The 19909-nt window shown below is 67.6% G+C and overlaps 4 protein-coding genes across 4 annotated transcripts; 2 read left to right on the top strand and 2 right to left on the bottom strand.

Moving 5' to 3' along the window:
* Positions 1-455: 455 nt before the first annotated feature.
* On the top strand, positions 456-1798 carry MNEG_5517 (hypothetical protein; the record flags this gene model as incomplete). The annotated part of the gene is made up of 2 exons (XM_014046010.1): positions 456-779; positions 947-1798. The coding sequence occupies 2 exons, from the start codon at positions 456-458 to the stop codon at positions 1796-1798; spliced, it is 1176 nt and encodes a 391-aa protein (XP_013901464.1).
* A 4197-nt stretch (positions 1799-5995) lies between these two features.
* Positions 5996-7844, bottom strand: MNEG_5516 (hypothetical protein; the record flags this gene model as incomplete). The annotated part of the gene is made up of 2 exons (XM_014046009.1): positions 5996-6439; positions 6636-7844. 2 exons carry the CDS (start codon positions 7842-7844, stop codon positions 5996-5998), a joined length of 1653 nt encoding a protein of 550 aa, XP_013901463.1.
* Positions 7845-11220: 3376 nt separating this feature from the next.
* On the top strand, positions 11221-13082 carry MNEG_5515 (RNA-binding protein; the record flags this gene model as incomplete). The annotated part of the gene is made up of 2 exons (XM_014046008.1): positions 11221-12249; positions 12564-13082. The coding sequence occupies 2 exons, from the start codon at positions 11221-11223 to the stop codon at positions 13080-13082; spliced, it is 1548 nt and encodes a 515-aa protein (XP_013901462.1).
* A 2840-nt stretch (positions 13083-15922) lies between these two features.
* Positions 15923-19856, bottom strand: MNEG_5514 (hypothetical protein; the record flags this gene model as incomplete). The annotated part of the gene is made up of 10 exons (XM_014046007.1): positions 15923-16108; positions 16305-16364; positions 16531-16619; positions 17076-17142; positions 17342-17376; positions 17684-17795; positions 18362-18480; positions 18974-19052; positions 19323-19424; positions 19734-19856. 10 exons carry the CDS (start codon positions 19854-19856, stop codon positions 15923-15925), a joined length of 972 nt encoding a protein of 323 aa, XP_013901461.1.
* Between the last annotated feature and the right edge of the window lie 53 nt (positions 19857-19909).

Here is a 19909-nt window from a genome sequence, read left to right as displayed (position 1 = left end):
CCGTTCCACGGCGCAGCGCCCTGCCCCTCCACACCTCCTCCCCCACTACCCTCGACGCAGCCTCCCGTGCTGCGTCCGACCCCGCCCACGCCGTGCCCAATGGCATAATCAACAGCGACGAACCTCTACTCATCCACTGCTCCGACCCCTGCACGGCCGCGCTCACGGCTGCCGTCGCGGGCGGCGGCGCCTGCCGGGGAATCAAAACCGAGGGCGGCGCCATCGCCGCCGCCGCAGCCGCGTGCGGTGGCGGCTCTGCCCCCGTCTTTGTCGCCGCGGCAGGCCCGAGCGCGGGCAGCCCCGTCAGCATGGCTACTTCGGCAGGCGTGGCCGGCGCGGCCAGCCCGTCGAGCCCCCTCTCCCCAGCAGAGGCGGCGGCAGCCGCCGCTGCCGGCGGCCTCCGCGCGCGCCTCGGCCCCGGCGCCAGCCCCAGCGCCCCCGGCGCCTTTGGCACCATGTTCCCCGCGCCCCCAGGCACGGCCGCTGCCGCCGCCGCGCCTTCCGCGCCCCGCTTCGCCGCCGCCGCGGCGCCCGGCGGCCCCATGTCCGCGGGCGGCGAGATGGGCTGCGCCTCGGCCGCGTTTTCCGCGCTCGACGCCCTCGCTTACGGCGGCGGCGCGGCCGCGGCGGCGGTGGCGGCGCGCTGGCCGGACCTGTGGGGCCCTTCCATCGGCCACATTCCAGCAGCGGCGGCTGCGGTGAAGAACGCCGAGCAGGCTCAGCCCGTTTCGGCCCCGGTGGACCTGGCTGTGTGCTTGCCGCCTCACGCACCCTACCAGGTGAGCACACAGGCATCACGCCGTCACGAGCGCCGAGCTTCTTCGACGCACGGCTCCATTTTGTGGACACACGGCGGGCCCCTGCCATACGCCCGCACTGCTCGTTGTCACCCCTCGCCGCTCGCTCACCCATTTGGCTGCCCGTCTCCCCCAATTTCCAACCCCAGGTGCCGCCCGCCCACGACCCCTTCTTTGTCGGGGCCTTCGACCTGCACAGGATGGCCGGCGGCCGCGGCGCCGCAGCCGCCGCCCCCGCTGCCTGCATGCCGCTCACCCCCGCAATCACCGCCGGCCGGCCCGCCGGCGGCGCGCTGGCGGCGCCCGTGGCAGCGCCCTCTTTCTCTCCCAGCGTCACCGCGGGGCGCGCCCCGGACGCCTGCGGCGCGGCAGCGGCGGCCGCTGCACCGCGCGAGCGGCTGGCATTCCAGCAAGCCGCAGAGGAGCAGGCGCAGCTGCGGCGCCAGCTAGCGTTCCTGCAGCAGCAGGAGCTGCTTCAGCAGCAGCAGCTGCGGCGGCAGCTTGCGCTGCAGGCGCAGCAGCACGAGCTGCTGCGCCAGCAGCAGCAGCAGCAGCAGCAGCAGCAGCAGCAGCAGCAGCAGCAGCAGCAGCAGCAGCAGCAGCAGCAGCAGCAGCAACAGCGGATGCGGCTGCAGCTGCAGCTGCAGCTGCAGCTGCAGATGCAGCAGGAACAGCAGCAGCAGATGCAGATGCAGCAGGAGCAGCAGCAGCAGCAGCAGCAGCAGCAGATGCAGATGCAGGAGCTGGCCGCGGCCACGGCTACGCCAGTGAGGCTCACGCTGCCGCTCAGCCAGCAGGGCGCCGAGTTGCTGCTGGCTCATGCCTCCACGATCCAGCTGCTGACCGGGGCCTCGCTGGCCGTCCAGGCGGCGGGCGCGCTGGACGCGGCGGGCGCGCCGCAGCAGCTGTGGGCGGTGGTGGTCGGGCCGGAGGAGGCTCTGCGCTCTGCGGGCGCGCTGCTGGCGCGCCTGCTTGGGGACGGCGCCGCCGCGGGCCTGTGATGTCGCCGCCCGGCAACATCACAGCCACCCGGCAATCCAAATGCAGTTCGAACAGTGTGGTGTGAGCCGATCTGACCATGTGTGGTGCCCATTGCTGGGGTGTGTGCGCCGGCTGCAACAACCCCGAAGAAAGTCACGGCGGATCGAACACTCTTGAAGGGCCTCACAGCCGCCAGAACCCCCGGCGTGCCGCAGGGTGTGCTAGCGCCCTGCGCGCCCTGGGGCGGTATTCGATGACTCTTGCGGTGTCCAGCATCTCACCACGTCATCGCACGACTGCATTACACACGCACGCACGCTCGCAAGCATGCTCGCGCATATGTACGACGCCGGCCGAGGCGGGCCCCGCCCGTGCGCGCCACGCCGGTGCCACGGGGCTGTCGGAGGCGCGCGATTTGCGCCGCCGCTGCGTGCGCCGCGTGCTGCATGATGGCGTATACATGAACCCTCGGCCGGGCGGATTCTCCTTTCAGGGACCACAAACGGAAGCTGCCGCAACTAAACCTGCACATGTGCAGCTTATTGTGAGAAAATTGTTTGTTTGAGTGCAGGCTGCCTCCTGCGGCCAGAACAACCTGGGAGTGGCTCTGATGATGAACTATCCTCCTGCCCGCAATTGGTGATTTCACTTTGACCTTGGCAGCGGCGTAGGACACAATACGCGCCGCTTCCACTCTTGGTTCGGTGCGCGATTGATGGCGCGCCGCCGCCGCGCCACGCCGCGCGCAGCGCGGGCTGGCCCGCTTGCACTGTTTTGGGGGCGACGACCGTCGTCCCGCGCGTGGCGCTGCCTGTGTGCCCGTCGCGCATTCTTGGTCCCACCTGGACACCGCCCCTTGATTGGCGGGTCTGCCAGGCCTCAGATCGCATCCCGCAGTGCTTGCGCGCCTGCCGTTGCGACGGCCCGCCCGCGGCGCGTTGAGGGCCCGCTGCTCGCCGCCGGAGGCTCTTTGCCGCCAGTCTGAGGGCCCTTGATCAACCCTGAGTGAGATGGCGCCTCCCCGCTCCCCGGCAGCGCTCGGGCAGTCAAACCCACCGACGCGGCCTTGGATGCACTTTGCTCCGCGACACGCGGCCCTGCCGTGCTAGAGGGCAGCCACAACCTTTGGAAGACAACACAACAAGCCCCAAATCTTACGTATTTGGCACGCACTGCGCCGCGATGGCCCGGGCCGCACCCCTAAACGGGCGCACGTTAGGGACAAGAAATGAGCAACAGGCGGTCTGGCCGCCCACTCGCTGCACACGCGGGCAAGCATTTGTGAAGGGCACGGCTAGCGCCCCGTGCCGCGTGCTGTTGCTGTGTCTGTCCCAGTCCGCTCTCTTTGCTGCCTTGCACAATAGGCGCACACGTGAGCGCGCTCCTATATACACTCTGCTGTGGCTGCACGTGCGCGTCAGTGCGCCTGCTTTCCACACACAACACGAGTTCAAGCGCTGACGGCTTGAGTCGCAGCCAATGCCGCCGCCCCTCGGCCCGGCCAGCCCGCCCGCGCCCCCGCCGCCGCCCCGGCCGCGCCTGCCTGCGGCGCTTTACAAATGTTGAATTGCTCGAACCCTGCCTGCCTGCACTGCTCAAGCCTGGACTCCCGGCTCCCTGCCGGCTGCGGCGCCCCAGCGCCGCCCCGCGCCCCGACAGCCGACCCCTGCGGCCCTGCCGGAGCCGCCACGACCCCCACATATGCTCCGACGCGCACCCGTCGGCGCACCCGCCCCGACCTGCGGCGCTGCCTTTCCGTGCCCCCGCGGCGGCCCGTCCTGGCTCGCTCGGCTTCCGAGCTAAGGCCCAAAAACGAGAGACTGGCAAAGCCTCATGCGTGTCGCTGTCGAGCCTGGCGCTTATTTCGCACGCACGCGGCTGTGTGCGGCGCACGCCGGTCCCCTCGCGTGCTCTTTTTGTTTTGCTGGGGTCCCCTCTTAAAGGGTTCGTAGTGCCACTACTACTGCCCGGCGTCATGCGCTGCAGGCGTTTCGCCCCTCACCCCCATCAAAACCCCATCTAAATTGCAAGTTCCCTTGTCGGTTTTTTGGAAGACGCTCATGGCGCAGCAGGGGCTGGCCCGGCCGCAACAGCGCATGGACGCCGCGGCGGCGCCGGCCACCTGTCAATCTGAAATCTGTCGCGGTGTGATCTGTAACAACACAACAACAATCCGCGGCAACGGCACGCCTAGAAGTCTCCCCCAAATTAACGCCGCATCGCCACATGCCGCGGTCTGCAATCGGTGATGTACGGGGTTACATGCTTGCAGCAGCCGCCAAGCAGTTCGCAGCGCGGTGCAGCATGGCAGCTTCTCCTGAGTACTATCCTCACAGATTGCAAGCAAACAACAATGCAGTGAAAAGAATTGGCGGCAATATAAAGCGAAGCCATGCCTTGCATGGTACAGCAGCAGTTTGTAAAATGAATTAGGGACCCGCGTGCTCACCTGCCGGGGTGGTCCAGCAATATGGGGGAACAAGGCGCAGCTGGGCTGGCCGCGTGGGAGCTGGGAGGACGGGTTGGTGCTCAAGGGTGGCAGGCGGGGCCGTACGATGCATATCCTTGGGGCCAAGCGGGCGCCGGGCGCGCACCTCAAAATGTAACATCCAGTGCGTGAGCGGCGGAGGGGGACGGGGTCCGCCTCCCGAATTTGCATGTGTGGGTAACGGCATGGCGAACGACGCGCGGAGCAAGATAGAGGCACCAGGGCGGTGCGGTGAAAGCGCGGCAGCGCGCCGCCGCCGCTGCGGGACTGCCCTTGCACGCGGCCGCTCCAGCGAGCGGCCAAGCGGCGCAGGAGGGGGCGCGCGCCGCGGCCCGCGGCGCGTCGGGCGCGCGGGGGGGGCGGGGGGTGCTTTTCTCGCTTTTCTGTTGGACATCGCGCCGCACAGCACGGAAGGGAGGGCATCCCGCTGGCCGCGGCAGGCAGGGGGACCCTGAGTTCGGCACATACATCAAAGTAAGGCAAAGGGATGCCAGTGCTGCTCGCTTAGGGGCGCGCGCGCGCGCGTGCGCGAGAGGGAGAGCTGCCGGCTGCAAAGGGCAGCCGCCGCATGCCGGCACGCGGTTGGGCGCGCAGGCATGCGCGCGCACGCGCCCCTCCCACCCCACGTCTGACACAATCCCACCCAAGATCGAACCAAGGTTGCGCCAGTGCGGATGCCAACGCGGCGCACGCCAAGGGGCCCGAGGCGCGCAGTCCGGGGCCGCCTGGCGGATTGAGGGGCTGCCGGAGAACGGCCCGGTGGTTGCTGACGTGGCGCCGTCAGTCGCCGGTGGGTCAAACTGCGATGTTGCACCCAACATAAGGGGGGGCCCTGTTTCGGCCGGCAACAAAAAATGTGAACATGACCTCATGAGTTGGATGGCGATGATGGGACACGCGCGTGGGCAGCGCGCGGGGCAAACGTTGGTGCGCACCTGGTTGGGTGCGATCTGGGCCGTCAGAGGGCTGGCGCCCCTGGTCCCCCGGCCCGCGGACCCTTGCAGGCCGCAGCCGTGGCGCCACACGCCGAGAGCTTTTGAGGCGCCGCGCCGCGCTGCAAGCTCGGGGGCGAGCGCAGGGCCGCCTTGCAGTGCGCCGAGGGCAACCGTGGGGGCCGTGCAAGGCGCGGCCGGCGGGCTGCTCGCCCGCTGGGAGGCACGGCACGCGGCCGCGGCGCTGACGCGGCTTGGGAGCCGCCCGCATGCACGGGACGGCGAAGTCGAAACAAGGTCGTACGCCCCCAGTGCGGTAAGCGACGCGCGAATGCACCCAGGGAGGAATCAACGTCCAGGGAGCGGCCGCCGCGGCCTCGTGCGGCGCGGGGGCGCCCCGGCGCGTGTGTGTGAGCAAGGCAATGGGCACAAGGGCAGGGGACAGATGAGAGCAACCCAAGTACACGAATGGCGGCGCCTCAGAAGGCCCGGCGCCTTGCGCTTTCGCGCCTAGGAATAGGTCAGGTCGGCCCCGCATAAATACCATCCAAACAATGAACGAATCTGAGAGAGATTGCGGGGTGCGCTGACGGGGCGCGTGCAGAGGACAGGGGTACCTGCGGTGCTGGCACAGGTTGCCTGGCTCCTGCAGAGCCGAGGTGGGCTCAGGACCGACATCATTTCGGCGTCCGCTGGCAGCGGGGCAGGGGGGCCGACACATGAAGGGGTGCCGGGGCAGCGGATGCAAGGCGCTGCCTTGGCCCTGCCGCCGGCAGCGGCTCAGCAGCTCTCCGGCGTCAGCCGGCCTGCACGCCTACGGCCACCGAGGCGCCGGCGCAGGCGTCGCCGCACGCCGCCTTTTTCGCCGCCGCCGCGGCGGCCGCCGCGGCGCTGATCTCGGCGACCCTCACGTAATCACCCTCGAGCAGCTGCCGCTTGTCGAACCGTGCGCCTGTCGCCGCGTCGAGCGCGTGCGTCGCGCCGGGCAGCGCCCGCAGCCACGAGTCAGCGCGTCGCCGCCGCAGCAGCGCTGCGGGCACCGCGACGTGCACAACGCCGTCGGCGTCGGCCTGCGGGTGCTCAGCAGCTGCGCGGCAGCTGACGATGAGCGACCCGGGCTGGCCGAGCGAGACGCGGCAGAGGAAGGTGCCCGGCGGCTGCGGGCGGAGCGCCGCGGCAACCGCGGCGCGGCCGACGGCGGGGCCGGAGACAAGGGTGGTGGGCACTGCCATGTCCCAGAGCTGGGGGTGGGGCGGGCAAAAAAAGGGTTGAGGGCAGGTTGAAAGACAGGGATGTGAGGGGTTGGGCGGAGCAGGCACCCAGCCCCCTGACGCACGCTCAGCAATCTTGCAGGGCAGCACGCCAGCGGCGCAGGGACATGCCGGGGTGTGCGGCCAGGCGCGGCGCGCGTACGCGCGCGCGTGCACGAGCCCTCACGTTGTGTATCAGCTTCATGAGACTCAGCGTCTGCACCCACGCGGCAAGGAACCCCTCCCACTCGCGCCGCGCCGCGTCCGCGTCCTCAACTGCCCCCTCGCCCCCGCCGCCCGCGGGCCTGGCGGCGCTGAAGCCCGCAAGCGCCTGCAGGGCCGACAGGTCCTTAGGGCACAGGGGCCGGGTGAACCCCAGCTGCCCGTACGACGCGAGTAGCAGCGCGCGCAGCGCCGCCGCCGACGGCGGCCGCGGAACGCAACGCACTGTCGCGGCGGCAGCCGCGGCGGCGACGGCCGCGGCGTCGTCGGCGGGGTCGGGGCCGGCGGGTTGGGGGCAGCCGGCGGGACCGAGGGACGATGAACGGGCGCCGCGCGAGAGCAGCGGCGGCGGGGTGGTGGCGGCGGCGACGGCGGCCGTGGCGGCGGGGGCCCCCGGGACGTCAGCCAGTGTCTGCGCGTCATCGCTCCCACCGCTGCTGCTGCGCGCGATCTGTCGCTGCCACAGCTGCGGCTGCTGGGGCGCGCGCTGGGCAGGCAGAGGCGGCGGCTGCGGGTGCTGCTGCTGCTGCAACTGCTCCTGCTCCTTCTGCTGCTTGCCAGCCTGCCGCTGGCGTTTGAAGCCGGCCTTGTCGGGCATAATGTGCACCAAGCCGCCGCCACACTCGCGCTGGCAGTCGCCCGCAGGGTCTGCAAGGATGAGAGCAGGGTCCGCTGCATCTAGGCACGGCTGCTGCTGCTGCTGCTGCTGCTGCTGCTGCTGCTGCCACGAGGCCGGCATCCCCCGCGGCATCGCTCGCTCGTCCTGCAGCCGCCACTGTAGCGCGCCGAGGCGCTGCCGCTGCTCCCGCAGCAGCAACCGCTGCAGCCGGTCGTCAGACAGCAGGGTCTGCATCGGCAGCGGATGGTCTTGCAGCAGTAGCTGCTGCTGCTGCTGTTGCTGCTCCTGCTGCTGCCGCTGCTCCTGCTGCTGCTGCTCCTCCTGCTGCGCCGCCGCAGCCGCCAGCAGCGCCTGCCGCCACGCCGGCATCGACGGCCTTGGCGCCGCCGACGCGGCGAGCCGCGCGGCCGCCGCGCCGGTCGGCAGGCCGAGCACCTTGCACGCGTTGTCAAACTGGTCGGTGCGGCAGATGGCTATGGAGGGCACCTTCCAGAAGACGTATATCAGGTCAGTGTCCAGCACGGAAGCTGCAAAGACCACATAAAACGGCTTCATCCTCGACGGCCTCGCCAGCCGCAGGTCCCCAAACACAAACTCATGGCTGCAGCACGCCTCCAAGCCGGGCGGCGCTGACGCCGGCCCCGCGCTGGCGCGGGCCCATGCGCTGCAGCCGTCATCGCCATCGCCGGCGCGGGGGCGCAAGGCGGCGCTGGCGGCGGCTTTGAAGTGGTGGGTCATGCAGACCTCGCCTTTGAATTCTGTGACTTGGGCCTTGCAGGGCCCCATGTCGTCCTGGAACTCGGGCGGCACCCACCTGCATGCGGGTGATGGGATGCACGGCCATGCATGAGTGAGCCCAAGAGCATGCATGAGCACGCATGGCACGCGCATGGCATGCACACGCATGCATGCAGCCTGCCCGATGGGGCGACACCAGGCGCGGACGGTGCATACGTGCCCGCCCCGCCGTCAGCCGCCCGTGCCCATAAGCTTACTCATGAATATAGGCGGCCGCCTCGACGTCGATGATGTAAGCCTTGACAGTGAACAGGAAGTCCAGGCAGCCGCAGTAGTGGGCGTCCACTCTGACACGAAACGGCGGCGCAAGGCGCCTGCGGGGCCGGTCGGCGGCGGGGCGTGCGGCTTCGGCCAGCCAGTCGCCTCCCTTATGCCGAGGCCTATAATTATTGGGTCCAGCCAAGCCTTGTAGGAAAACGACCGGCTCAATTGCTGCCGATACTCTGACTCCTGCCCCGCAGTCACGACTCACAGCCGGCTGGGACGGTCGTTAGGCCGCCGCAACGCCGGAAGCGAGCCTGCGCGGCCTGCGGCCCATTCGCATCCCCGCCCCGGAATGGCGCACCTGTCGGTTCGCAGCGGACCACACAGCTCTGCCGGCGCCTCCACGATACGCATTGCCAGCCGTGTCGGCGCTGCGCCCGCGGCGACCGCCGCTGCAAACCCGGGTGCAGGCTGCTGGGGGTCGGTCGCGAGCAGCGAATGTGCGCACTGGTGGCTGGCCGCCAGGCTCCAGAAAGGCGCATCTAGCGTAGCCTCTTCTTGGGCATTGTAGCGCACACACGGCAACTGCCAGCGCTGTGGGTCTTCAGTTCAGAATGCGGCGGTGGCGCGGCCGGTCGCCTGGTCAGCGGGCCGGCTGAAGTGCTGTGCACGCTGTGACGCATGGCGGTGGCCACCCCCCCATGACACGAAACTGTATTGATAGCAAGCGCTTATGGAGATACGGGGCATTGATGCACGCACGGCGACCGCTCCGATTGTCGTCGCTTGATCTGTACAAAAACCCACCGTCCATCGCCTGGCGGGCCCTCATACGTGCCAGCAAAATTGAGAGCTGGTCAATTGACTGCGCCATTCGACCGCGGGCCGAGTTTGCAAACAAAGCGAGCCCCGCGCTCGCCGGATCGCTGGCAGCACCTAACGCATCGTTTTAGCTATCACCGGCTGAAATATTGAGATGCACACTTTTTGGCGCTGGGGCACCAAGCATTGCGAGTCAGCTGCAGGCTGTCGTGTAACTAGCACTATGATGCACGTACGTGCTGAAACGGATGTAGGATAAAATTAATTAGGTGGTCACATGAGTTGTCCCCTGCACATTCGTTCGTGCGCGCTCCGCCGAACCACCGACGAAGCTGTTCTCATGCATCTTCACACGGGCGGGGCCGCCGACAAGGGTGACCGCAGGCCACCAGCACCAGCCATAACCTCATTTTTTGTCTTATTCATATAAAACAAGCCTCGCAGAGCACACAACCCGACCTGGTGAGGTTCACCGCGTGCAAAGCATCTTCCCATGGACGCATGGACAAGTGCTCAGCTCAGACACGTTCGCGGGGCGGGCACACGTGTCATGGTGTGCACCATTCATGGGTGGTCGAGAGCATGTGCAGGGACAGCTGTGATATGATCAGAGTGTTGAACAGCATTTCTTGCTTATTCGTGAATTTGCTTTGTGCTCACTCTCTAATAATGTTGCAAGAAGTTCTACCCCACTTTGAGCGCCTTAATCCCCAAGACAAGCTCATGACTTTTGTCTGCAGGCGCAAAGACTCCAAAAATGTCATGTAATTCTCCGGTAAAGAAGCCAGAGTGTTTCCGCTCAAGACACATGGCCAATCTGTGCGGGGTGGTTCAAACCATGTGGGAATTCCAAAGTCTGCGGAGCACGACAGCAGGGTCAGCTTGTTCCTGGTGGGCTGCGCTCATCGCGTGAGGGCATCGGTGGCATGGGCATCTGTTGCATCAATTTTACCTTTAATCGCCTGTGTCTCGGGGTTGGCACTGAGATGAGTGCTTGCACAGTGCCGTCCCCTGGTGCGGCAGAAGGCGTGGCAGCAGGCTGGCCGTAGCTCACTGGCCATCCGCTCGCTGCAGTTTGTGCCGCACAAACTGCAGCGTGCGGCATTGTGGGCCAGTGGAAATGAAACTGTCTACTTGATCAACCGCCTCCACCTGCGGCTTTCCCCTTTGAGTTTGCTCATGCTGACACGCATGCCCATGACCAAGAGGACGTCACACCCACATTGTGATTCACATAATCATCACGACTTCTGTTTTGAACCTACAAGCGACTACACACCCTTCTCATGATACTTCTGGTTCTCCAATTCCCGTATTCCTGCAGAAAGTGCAGACAGTGTGTTGGTGTGCTTTCTTCACACAGTTCGTTGTCCGACATTGAGACAGCAAAGGCTGCAAAGGACAGTCTATAAGCAAAGGCTGATGGTATTTTGCAGGGCGCGTAGCCACCGTGCGGAGATCGGTTATGCCTTGGTGAGTGGCGGCGGCCCACCTTCATCACAAACTCCGCACGCCCGCTCGCCTCGGGCAAAACCTGATCACGCTGCTCAATGACTAGCGTGCCGCTTGACAATCCGGATCACAATTACATCGCAGCTAGACGAAGACGACATGCCGCCAGCCAACCAACTGGCGCGCACATGATCTACGATAGGTAGAGGCGTCGAGTGGACAGCATACCGTAGGAAACATCTAAAATATACATAGGGCCGCCTCTTGCAGGTCGTATGGACCCGACAGCGGCGCGCATCAACCTTAGCAGCATTGGGGAAGCGATCCAGGATGCTGGCCCACTACGCCTGCATCCGGCGCTCCCGCCGGACCAGCTGCCGCAGGCGTCCTCTGCAGCCACTCTCTACGATCAGGAGAGCCTGCTGGTAGCCGCTTCCTGTGGCGCAGGCCCACTTGTGCGCCGCCAGCCCATTGCAGTGCCGACGGCGCCTGTCACCTCGCCGCCCGTCGGCCATTCAGGCAGCGGCCCCTTTGCTGCAGAGGCCGCCGCAGCGGCGGGCGCGCCTGACAGCGACAGGAACGACAGGACGGTGCGGCCCCTATCCGCCTGCAGTCTCGACGCCCGTGCGGCACCTCAGCGTGCAGCGTCCGCACCATGCCCTTGTGGCATTCTGTGCCTCGCCGCCTCACCGAGCGCTGCCGCACCCGCCTCACTGCCTCGCCCCCGCAGCTCTTCTTCGCCAAGGTCGCGCCCAGCGCGCCCGCCAACGAGGTCGCACGTGTTTTCGAGCCGTTTGGCGGCGTAGAAGAGATCAACCTCTTCAGGGCCTGGCCGACAGCCAGATCCAGCAAGGGCTGCGGCCTCGTCACTATGACGTCACACGAGGGCGCGCGCGCCGCGCGCGCCGCGCTGAACGGGCGGCGCGCGTGGGAGGGCGCCGACGCGCCGATGGCGGTGGAGTGGTGCGCGCCCGGCAAGCTGGGGGTGCGCGCCGCGGCAGGCAAGGCGGCGGGCGGGGGCCGCAGGGCGCCGCGGCAGTCGGCGAGCTTCAGCGGGCCGGCTGGGGCCGGCAGGCACAGGGTCCCGCAGCACTCTGCGAGCTTCACCGGGCCCGTGGGCGGCGGGCGCGCGGTCGGGCCCACTTCGCCCGCGGCCGCCCCCGCTGCCGAATCGACAGTCGCGGCCGCCCGTCAGTTCCAGCTGCAAGCGCTCGCCGCGGCCAACGCCGGCCAGATGCAGCCGCAGCTGTGGCTCGAGGCCACTGCCATGGCGCCCGCCGTGGCGCCGGCAGCACCCCTGCCGGGGTCGCTCCGCCCTCCCTCGGCCGGCTGCCACACACTCCGCCCCCTGCCGGCGCCGCCGGCGCCCGCGCACTTGCTCCTGGCCCAACTGGGCGGTAACGCAGGCGCCGGCCCGCCCGCTGGAGTGGCCGCAGGGCGGCGGGGCCTCTGGGACGCCGCGGCGCTGCCAGCCTTCACCATGCGGGAGCCAGCCGGCTCCCTCACCGGCAGCAGCGCCCTCCTCGACCCCGGCACCTTCCCTGGCACCCCGGCCGGCTGCGGCGCCGCGGCAGGCGCCGCTTCGCTGGGGGGCCGCCTTTCCGACTTCCTGATTGCGGCCAGCGTCGAGCACGCCGTGAACAGCCGCGCCGCAGCGCTGACGGCGGCGGTGGCGGCTTCGCAGGTCAGTGCCGGGCCAGCTGACGGCCTAGCGCTGCGTGGCTGCAGGGGCAATGTGATTTCGGCAATCTCGCAGGCCCTCCCAACCCCTGATGTCCTTGTGGGGTCGCGCTTCGGCATCCTCCCTCACCGGGGCCCATACACTGCGTGGCACACAGCCTTGCGCGCGCATGCGCGCACGGATGCACGCACGTGCGTGCGCGCGCATGCACGCACGCATGCACTTACCCACGCACGCATGCCTCCATTCGCACCTCCCATGATACTCCCTGAATCGTGCGCCCAAACTGCACAATGCCCCCCCATCTAACATTACAGATCTCTGACCTCGCCCACCTGTGGACGCCCCCAAGCGCCCAAGGCGCCCCTCTGACTTCCACGATTGGCCACTGCTGGCCCGCCCACGCGGCCCCCACGGCTTGGCCGGCCGCGTCGCTGCCGCACCGGGCTGCTTGCAGCATTGGCTGCGGGCGCCCGGGGCAGCTCCTCTTGGGCACCGGGCCGCTTGCGCCGCGGGCGGCCTCGTTGGCTGCGGCTCTTGCAACTCCTGCCGGCGAGGCAGCCTGGTTCGACAGCTGCGCGCTCGGCGGCGCAGAGTTCGCCACCAGCAGGCAGCTGCTGGCGGCGGCCGCCACGGCCGCCGCTGCCGCTGCCTCCTTGCAGCCGCAGGCGTGCCTGCCGCACGCCTCCCTGCCGTACGTCGCGCAGCAGGCGCGCGCGCTCAGCCTCAGCACGCCGTTTGCGGCGCACGCGGCCGGCCCCTGCTGCGCGATCGGCGCCGTGGCTGGCGGCAGCGGCCGCGGCGGCCCTGGCATTGGGTACAGGCATGCTTCGTAGGGTGTGGGCCGCTGCAGCTGCAGTCTTTTGGATTGTCAACATCTTCAACGTGGCTTTTCGTCATCATCAATAGGCAGCTAGTGTTCAAGACGCGCCGATGCGCCCCGCCAGCCGCATTGCAAGCGGGCAGGACAGGGCCAAGCCCCCGCAGAGCGGCGGCCGGCCGGCGCCGGTACCACCTTTGTTGCTCCAAAAGTGTGCTCAAGCATTTGATTTCCGGTCGCGGTTGTCGGCTGGCGGAGCGTGGGGTAGGGGATCTCATGAGAGAGCGACAACGGATGCATGGACCGTCTCACCCGTCACATAGCACGAGCGCTCCGCTCGCACCTCGTACAGGCTGCAACAGCTTCCGGCTGGCAAGGGGCAGCGCCCCGCTTCGACCCGAGCCCCGCCCTCGCACACGGCCGCACTCCAACTGTTCAGCCCGCACCCGAATTATCAGGGCCAGCGCCTCACCGCAACCCCTGATGCATGGGCGCGGCCTTTCTGAGGAACCCTTTATTGGTTTGCGCGCCCGTTTGTGCGGGCCTCGACCCACGGTGGCACCGGTTGTGCCACGGCTGGACGGGTTGGTCAAAGGCCCCATGCTTCAAATCGTCTTTTGGACCCACGTGCATCATGAGCACGTGCTTCCGCGCATGCGGTCGCGCATGTGGCCCCGTTCCCTTGCCCGTGTGCATGGCAGGCACTACCGAATGCGGGGTGCACCCTTTGAGCCCCGGCGTGCGCACTCTCAGCAGCAGAACCGCACACAAACTGTGTGGGCAGCGCCCTTGGCCGGCGAGCCGACCCTGCACATCCCCATTGCGCCGCCGCCCAGGAAATGATGCGGCAGAAAGGCTTGAGGGTAGGGAGCCGCCGCACCCGTTAGTATTGCGCGTGCGTGCCCTTTTGTATTGGTTAGAGAGGCGAAGACAGGGTGCTGATTGGTTAGAGAGGAGTGCGAGGGATGCGTGAGATGCGTGCTCAAATCCTCAACTGTCTATAGGCCGTCCTTGCCGCCTGGCATGGCGCTGCGGTTCATTGAGCCGGGGCAAGCCCCGGCACCAGCCATCTGCACATTGTCTGCACGCGAACCAATCATTAACCGAATGTCGGCGCCCAAATAGGAGTCTTGCCATTCCCCGCTCCCCGACGCGCGCGCGGGCGCGGCTCTGGAACCCTTTTGCAACCCTGGAACCCTTTTTCTCTTTGTGTGCATGCATGCACATCGTGACAAGAGCGGCTCGCGCCTGTGTTTCTGGCGCGGGGTGCCCGGCATCAAAGCTCCCTGGGCGATCAGCGGATCTTCATGAGACAAGGAAGCGGCCCGCGCCTGCCCTGGCACGTTGTACAATCACCCCCTGGCAATGAATTTTTCAAAGGGCCGCGGGGCGACGGTTGGGCGTGTCGCCCTGCCCACGCACGCCGCGGCGAGCCGCCAGCGAGGCGTTGCCGGCGCCGTGCCGCGCCCGCCCCCTCCCCCACGCCTCGCACCCATGGCTGGCCGCCTTGTATGCCGCGCGGCCATGCTTTCTGTTTCTCGTTGGCCGGCACACGTGCGCGGTTTCGTAGAGCCGCAAGTCCCCGGCCCGTCGGCCGCCTCGCCGCATGCGGCCGGCATGAGCTGCCGCAACGACTTTGTGAGTGCGCGGCCTGCCTGCGAGAGGGTCCCGCCGGTCCTCCGACCCACTCCGACGCCCGAGGTCGAGTGTGCGTGAGGTGCGTTTTTGCAAGTTGTAATCCGGGAATTTGTGCTTGCTGGGAAGCCCTACTGCAGGCGTCGAGCTGGGCGGCGCGGGCGTCGGCTGCTGACCAGCCCTTTGGCACCAGGCAGCGCGGGCCGGCTGCTAGGGAGCACCCCCTGCAGGCGAGAATATAAGATGCCGGCGCTGCTGCCCCCCTCGAACGCCGCCGCCTCGAGCGCTGCTGCCCACCGATGCAGTGTGTGAGCGCGCCATGAAAAGCAATCAGCGAATTACATCCTGCAGCTCGGCCCGCCGCGACCTATATGTGTATGCGTGTGGCACTGCCCGGCCATCGAGAGCGCCGCCAGCGCAGCCAGCGCCGGCCTCCCCTCCACAGATGGGAGAAAAGCCAGCAGCCTGTACAGGGCAAAAAGCACGGGACCGCACCGGCGCAGCGACACATTCCTGAAGGTATGGCCGCATGCATGCTGCACGGGCGCCGCGCGCTGCAGACGCCGGGCCGGCTGGCCGGGCCCCATACAGGGGAAGCCAATATGGGCGCTGCTGGCTGCAGGCGGCGTGGCACGGCGCGACCCCGGGGCTATGCGGGGACACGGCTCAGCCTGTGGCTGGGGCGACGCACGGCGCGGATGCATGCGCTAGGTCAACTCTTGCGCGCCAAAACGAATGGGAAAGCCATGAATGGGGTGGGGCAAGGCTGCAAAACAGAGCCAAAGGCCTGCATATGCTGGCGGCCGCTTTGCTCGCCTGGGACCCGCCCATAAGTCTCGATCGAGCAGGGACGCCGCGGCATGCAGGGGCTGCGCCGCGCGCCGCGTGCGCCGGCACGGCCCGGGTGCCCCACAACCTCTGAATGGGCCGTGGCTTCACGCACAGCGCCGCGCGGCGCGGCGGCTCGCTCGACCCAAAACAGGCCCCAGCGCGGGCTGGGGCTGGGGGCGGGGCCAAAGGGGGCTCCTCTCCAGGCTGGCCCCCACTCGATTGCGATTATCGTGGCAGGACCAACCCCTGCTGCGCGAACAACGGTGACAGCCGAGTGCCACGCGCCCAGCTCCACCTTGCCGACCCCCCCCCCCCCGGCGCGCGGGGCGCGTCGCCGCTCGCGAACCTCAACGCGGATCACATGGCCTCGGCGAATCGGATCGGGTCGGATCAGATCATCTTCCGCCGCTGCATCACGCGCCACGAGAGGAAGAAGAGCGCGACGCAGACGGTCGAGGCCGTGCCGTTGACAACAACGAAGCCCCAGATGTCCTGGGTGATGAGCGTCGGCAGGACCAAGTTCTCGCCGAGAACTCCCGCCAGCAGGTTGTACAGCGCCAGGCAGAAGGTCGCCACCTGGGCCGGAGGGGGGAGAGGGGGGGGGAGATGCGCGGTCAGGAGTGCCCAATGGTTGAGAACCTGTGTTTGGGGTGATCTGGAGATTGGGCCGCTCCGAGCGCATGCGTTTGCGATGGGATTAGAGTGGCGTTTCTCGTGCGGGCTAGACGTGCGGTGCGGCGCGATGGCGGCCCGCGCGAGTCGGGCCCGTCACCCCTGCCCGGCGCAGCAGCTTGCCCGAGGCGCTCCCGTCGCACCTCCCCAGGGCACTGGCCTGGGAGGTGGCGGCAGCGCCTGTGGGGCGGCTGCGACAATCCCAGTGAATCGAATGCCCCCCTCCCCTCCCCTCCATAACACACACAAAAACACTGTGCGGGTATAGCAAGCACACACACACACACACACTCTCTCTCTCACACACACACATTCACTGCACCCACCGTGATCATGATCTCTAGCCGCAGCAGCCTGTTGCGGCTGTAGTCCAGCTCAATGTTGATGTAGTCCTCAGTGTCATCGATGTACTCCCCTGGCGGTTGGTGACGGTCGGTTTGGGTTATGGGTTGGGGTGGGGGTGGGGTGGGGGGTCGGGGGCGAGGTATGAGCATATGAAGCTGAAGACGTTGTGGGGGTCGAGGGGGAAGGGGGAGTGAGCAGCTCCCGACGCCGCCGCACAACCGGGGCCCGCGCGCTGAGGCAGGGAGCTGGGAGCGGGGCGGGCACACCGAGGGAGACGCCGCTTGTTCGGCGCCTGTGGTCGCGTCGCGTTGCCCTGCGGTTGCTGCTGAGACCTGCCCTTGTCTTAGTGTGTTTGAACGCAGCAGCCAACTTGCGGGTGCCACACGCACACGCACACGCACACACAAGCGCATGCACATGCACGCGCGCGCGCACACACACACACACACACGCGCACGCACTCACACACACACATGCGTAACACACTCACGAACTCACCTATTGCATAAAGCAATCACACACCCACCTATGGCGTTGAGCTTGTGGTGTGTTGAGTCAACCATCATGTAATATGACTCAAGCAGGTTCTCCACCTGGCGATTGGGGGCGGGGAGGGGGTGAGAAGGTATGAGGGTATGAGGTTCTGGTCTGGACAGCTGTCAAAGAATGCAAGGATGCGGGTGGTGGGCTGTTTGAGGGGATTGCAGGTTTGAAAAGGGGGCCACTGCCGCCAACCCGCGGCGCCCCACCACGGTGCTAGCGCGTGCCCCCCAAACAGCCAGCCGCCCGCACCTCCAGCAGGTCGTGCACGTCCGAGGTTGCGCTGCCTTGGACGGCGGCGGGGTGGGCGATCGCCAGAGGAGGGGCAAGGCGGAGAAGGGTGGGGCGGGACCGAGGGGCGACCGCGTCAACAGCTAGGGTCGGGCTGCAGGTGGCGCAGAGAGGCCCACAGGACGACCACTCCTCTCGTTCCTGCAGACAACCGAGCGGCCGGCCGGGCCGCCGTCTTCAGACACCCCGCGCGGCGCTGCTTCGCCCATGACCATCCCAGCTTCCACCCTCAGCCGGCCGGCGAGCGTCGCGGGGGCGGCCAACGCGCGCGCCGGCGCACGCGGGCGTGCAAGGTCCACCCACTTGAGTCGCTGTCGGCGCCGCCGCGCTGCCGCGGCAGGGACGACCCCAGGCGCTCCAGGAAGACAGGTGGGCTGCGCGCCAGGCTGTGGCTGCGCAGCAGGCCGGCCGCGGCCTGCGGGGAGCCGGGGAATGGGGCAGGAGGCGGGGTTGCTGCGGCGTGGAGGGCTTTTGAAGGGGAAGGAGCGGCGGCATGCGGGCCCGGGCACGGCCTGCCGCTCACGGCGCAGAGTGGGGGTTCTGCCCAAGCCGAGGGTGGGGCGGGCGCACGGGTGCTGGCTGTCAGCCGGAGCACGCTTGGTTGTGTGCGCAAACGCATTGGCATGTGCGCGAGCGTGCATGCAAGCGCCACACCCACACCCACACCCACACAAACACATACACGTGCGCGCGCGATCACTCAATGCGTGAATATGTGCACACGCTGAGGCACATGCACACCCACACACACACACACACACACACACACACACACAAGCACACACGGAATTTGCACGCACCCACACGCCCACCCATCCATCATACCCACACGCCTGTCAAGTTACACAACCCCAAATCCCCCATCACCCCCCGTCCCTGCCCCCCACACATTTTAACACACCTCCAGCACGCACACACGCACACACAAATGCACATTGTGTGCACAACACACACACACGTCAAACACATTGACACACTGACCAGGTGGTGCCGCGCGGGGTTGGGCCGCGATATCATGAGCGTGTTGTCACTCCCAGTCGGCTCCACATCCGTCTCCCGCCGCTTAGTAAGGCACATGCGGTACATGTCCTGGTCATCCTCTGGGGGCGGTCACAACGGGATTGGCAGTCGAGGCGGTCAGATCGGATGTGTGGTTTTTGACGGTCGAGGCGGTTGCAACGGTGTCTTGTTTCGTCAAGCGGGTGCGGAGGCCGCGGCGGGTTCTGACGTGCTGCTGTGCGTCTGTCGGTCAGCGCGGCATTCACTCCGCTGCCGCGGCGCTCGTGGCGGGGGCGGAGCTCATGGGTGGGGCGGCGTCGAAATCAGCGGCGCACGAGGCCGGCCAAAGGCAGGCGCGCACTGAGCAAGGCCGGGTGCCAACCGGAATTCCCTGACTGCGCAGGGAGAAAACTGTCCCCGCCACCCCGATCCTGCCGCCTAGACCCCTGCCAGCCTAGGGGGCTCAACCTTGCGCATAGACCCCGCAGCAAGGCGGTGCGGGACCACCGTGCCCCTTGTAACAGGCGCGGCTTGACGCAACGGCCCGTGCGAATTACATCACGTGCGTGTCGTCTGTCAGCGCGCGTCGCTCACCCATGTATCGCTCTAGCACCTCCCGCAGCCCCGTCACGCGCCCGCTAAGCCGCTGGTGCTGCGTCTTGATCTTGCGCACCTGCGGGGCCCAACGGAAGGGGGGGGCGCGGGGGTTTGAGGGGCAATGGCGAGGGACCGTCGGGCGGCGGCGGCAGCGCGGCGGCGGCGAGGAGGAAGGGCGCGAGGGGACCCCAAGCAGCGCGGCGCCTCTGCAGTAGGTGATTGGTTTGACATGCCGCATGAGATCAGCGTGCACAGCGAGCCCGCGGGTGAACACAACGCGGCGCAGGGACGTACAGCAGGTACGACATAAACAGATCAAGCGTATCAGATCAGGGCGCCAGGTCACCCGTTCGAGGTTGATAGTGTCGGCGTTGCGCGTGAGCGCGTCGAGCGCCGGGTGGGCCAGTTGCTCGAGTGACGCCGCCTGCTGCGCCAGGTGGCGGCACACCTGCGCGCGCGTGTGAGCATGTGTGCGTGTGCGTGTGTGCAGATATGAAATGCCGTGTGGCGGCACAAGGCTCGTGCGCGGCCGCCGTCCCGGGTGCCACAATTGGCCCCCAGCGGCGCGCTGAGGCCGCGGTGACGGCCTCTGCCCCCCAGCGGCTGCCCAGGGCTGGCCCCTCTCCGTCCGCCAAGCGCACAGGCCAAAACACTGGTTGGCTTGGAAAAAAACGGATCCCGCCACGGCAGTTTGTTGACCCTGGCCCCCCTTTCCACATCAACCACCGCAACCGATTACGTCAATATACATCAGTACCGCCACCACCGCCGCCTGCACCACCGCCGCCAAGCCGCCGCCGGGCCCCGGCCCCCGCACCTCCCCGAGGGCCACCTCCAGCATGTGAAGCTCAAAGGGCAGATCCAGATCTGCCTCCCGCATACCCATCCGATCCCGGTGATCCCGCTCCGCCTCGGCGCCGCCGCCGCCCGCGC

This window comes from Monoraphidium neglectum, assembly GCF_000611645.1.
Source record: "Monoraphidium neglectum strain SAG 48.87 unplaced genomic scaffold scaffold00829, whole genome shotgun sequence".
In the NCBI taxonomy this organism is placed as follows: Eukaryota; Viridiplantae; Chlorophyta; class Chlorophyceae; order Sphaeropleales; family Selenastraceae; genus Monoraphidium; species Monoraphidium neglectum.
The sequence above is the reverse complement of the archived record's forward strand: the minus strand, read 5'-3'. Positions and strand labels throughout refer to the sequence as shown.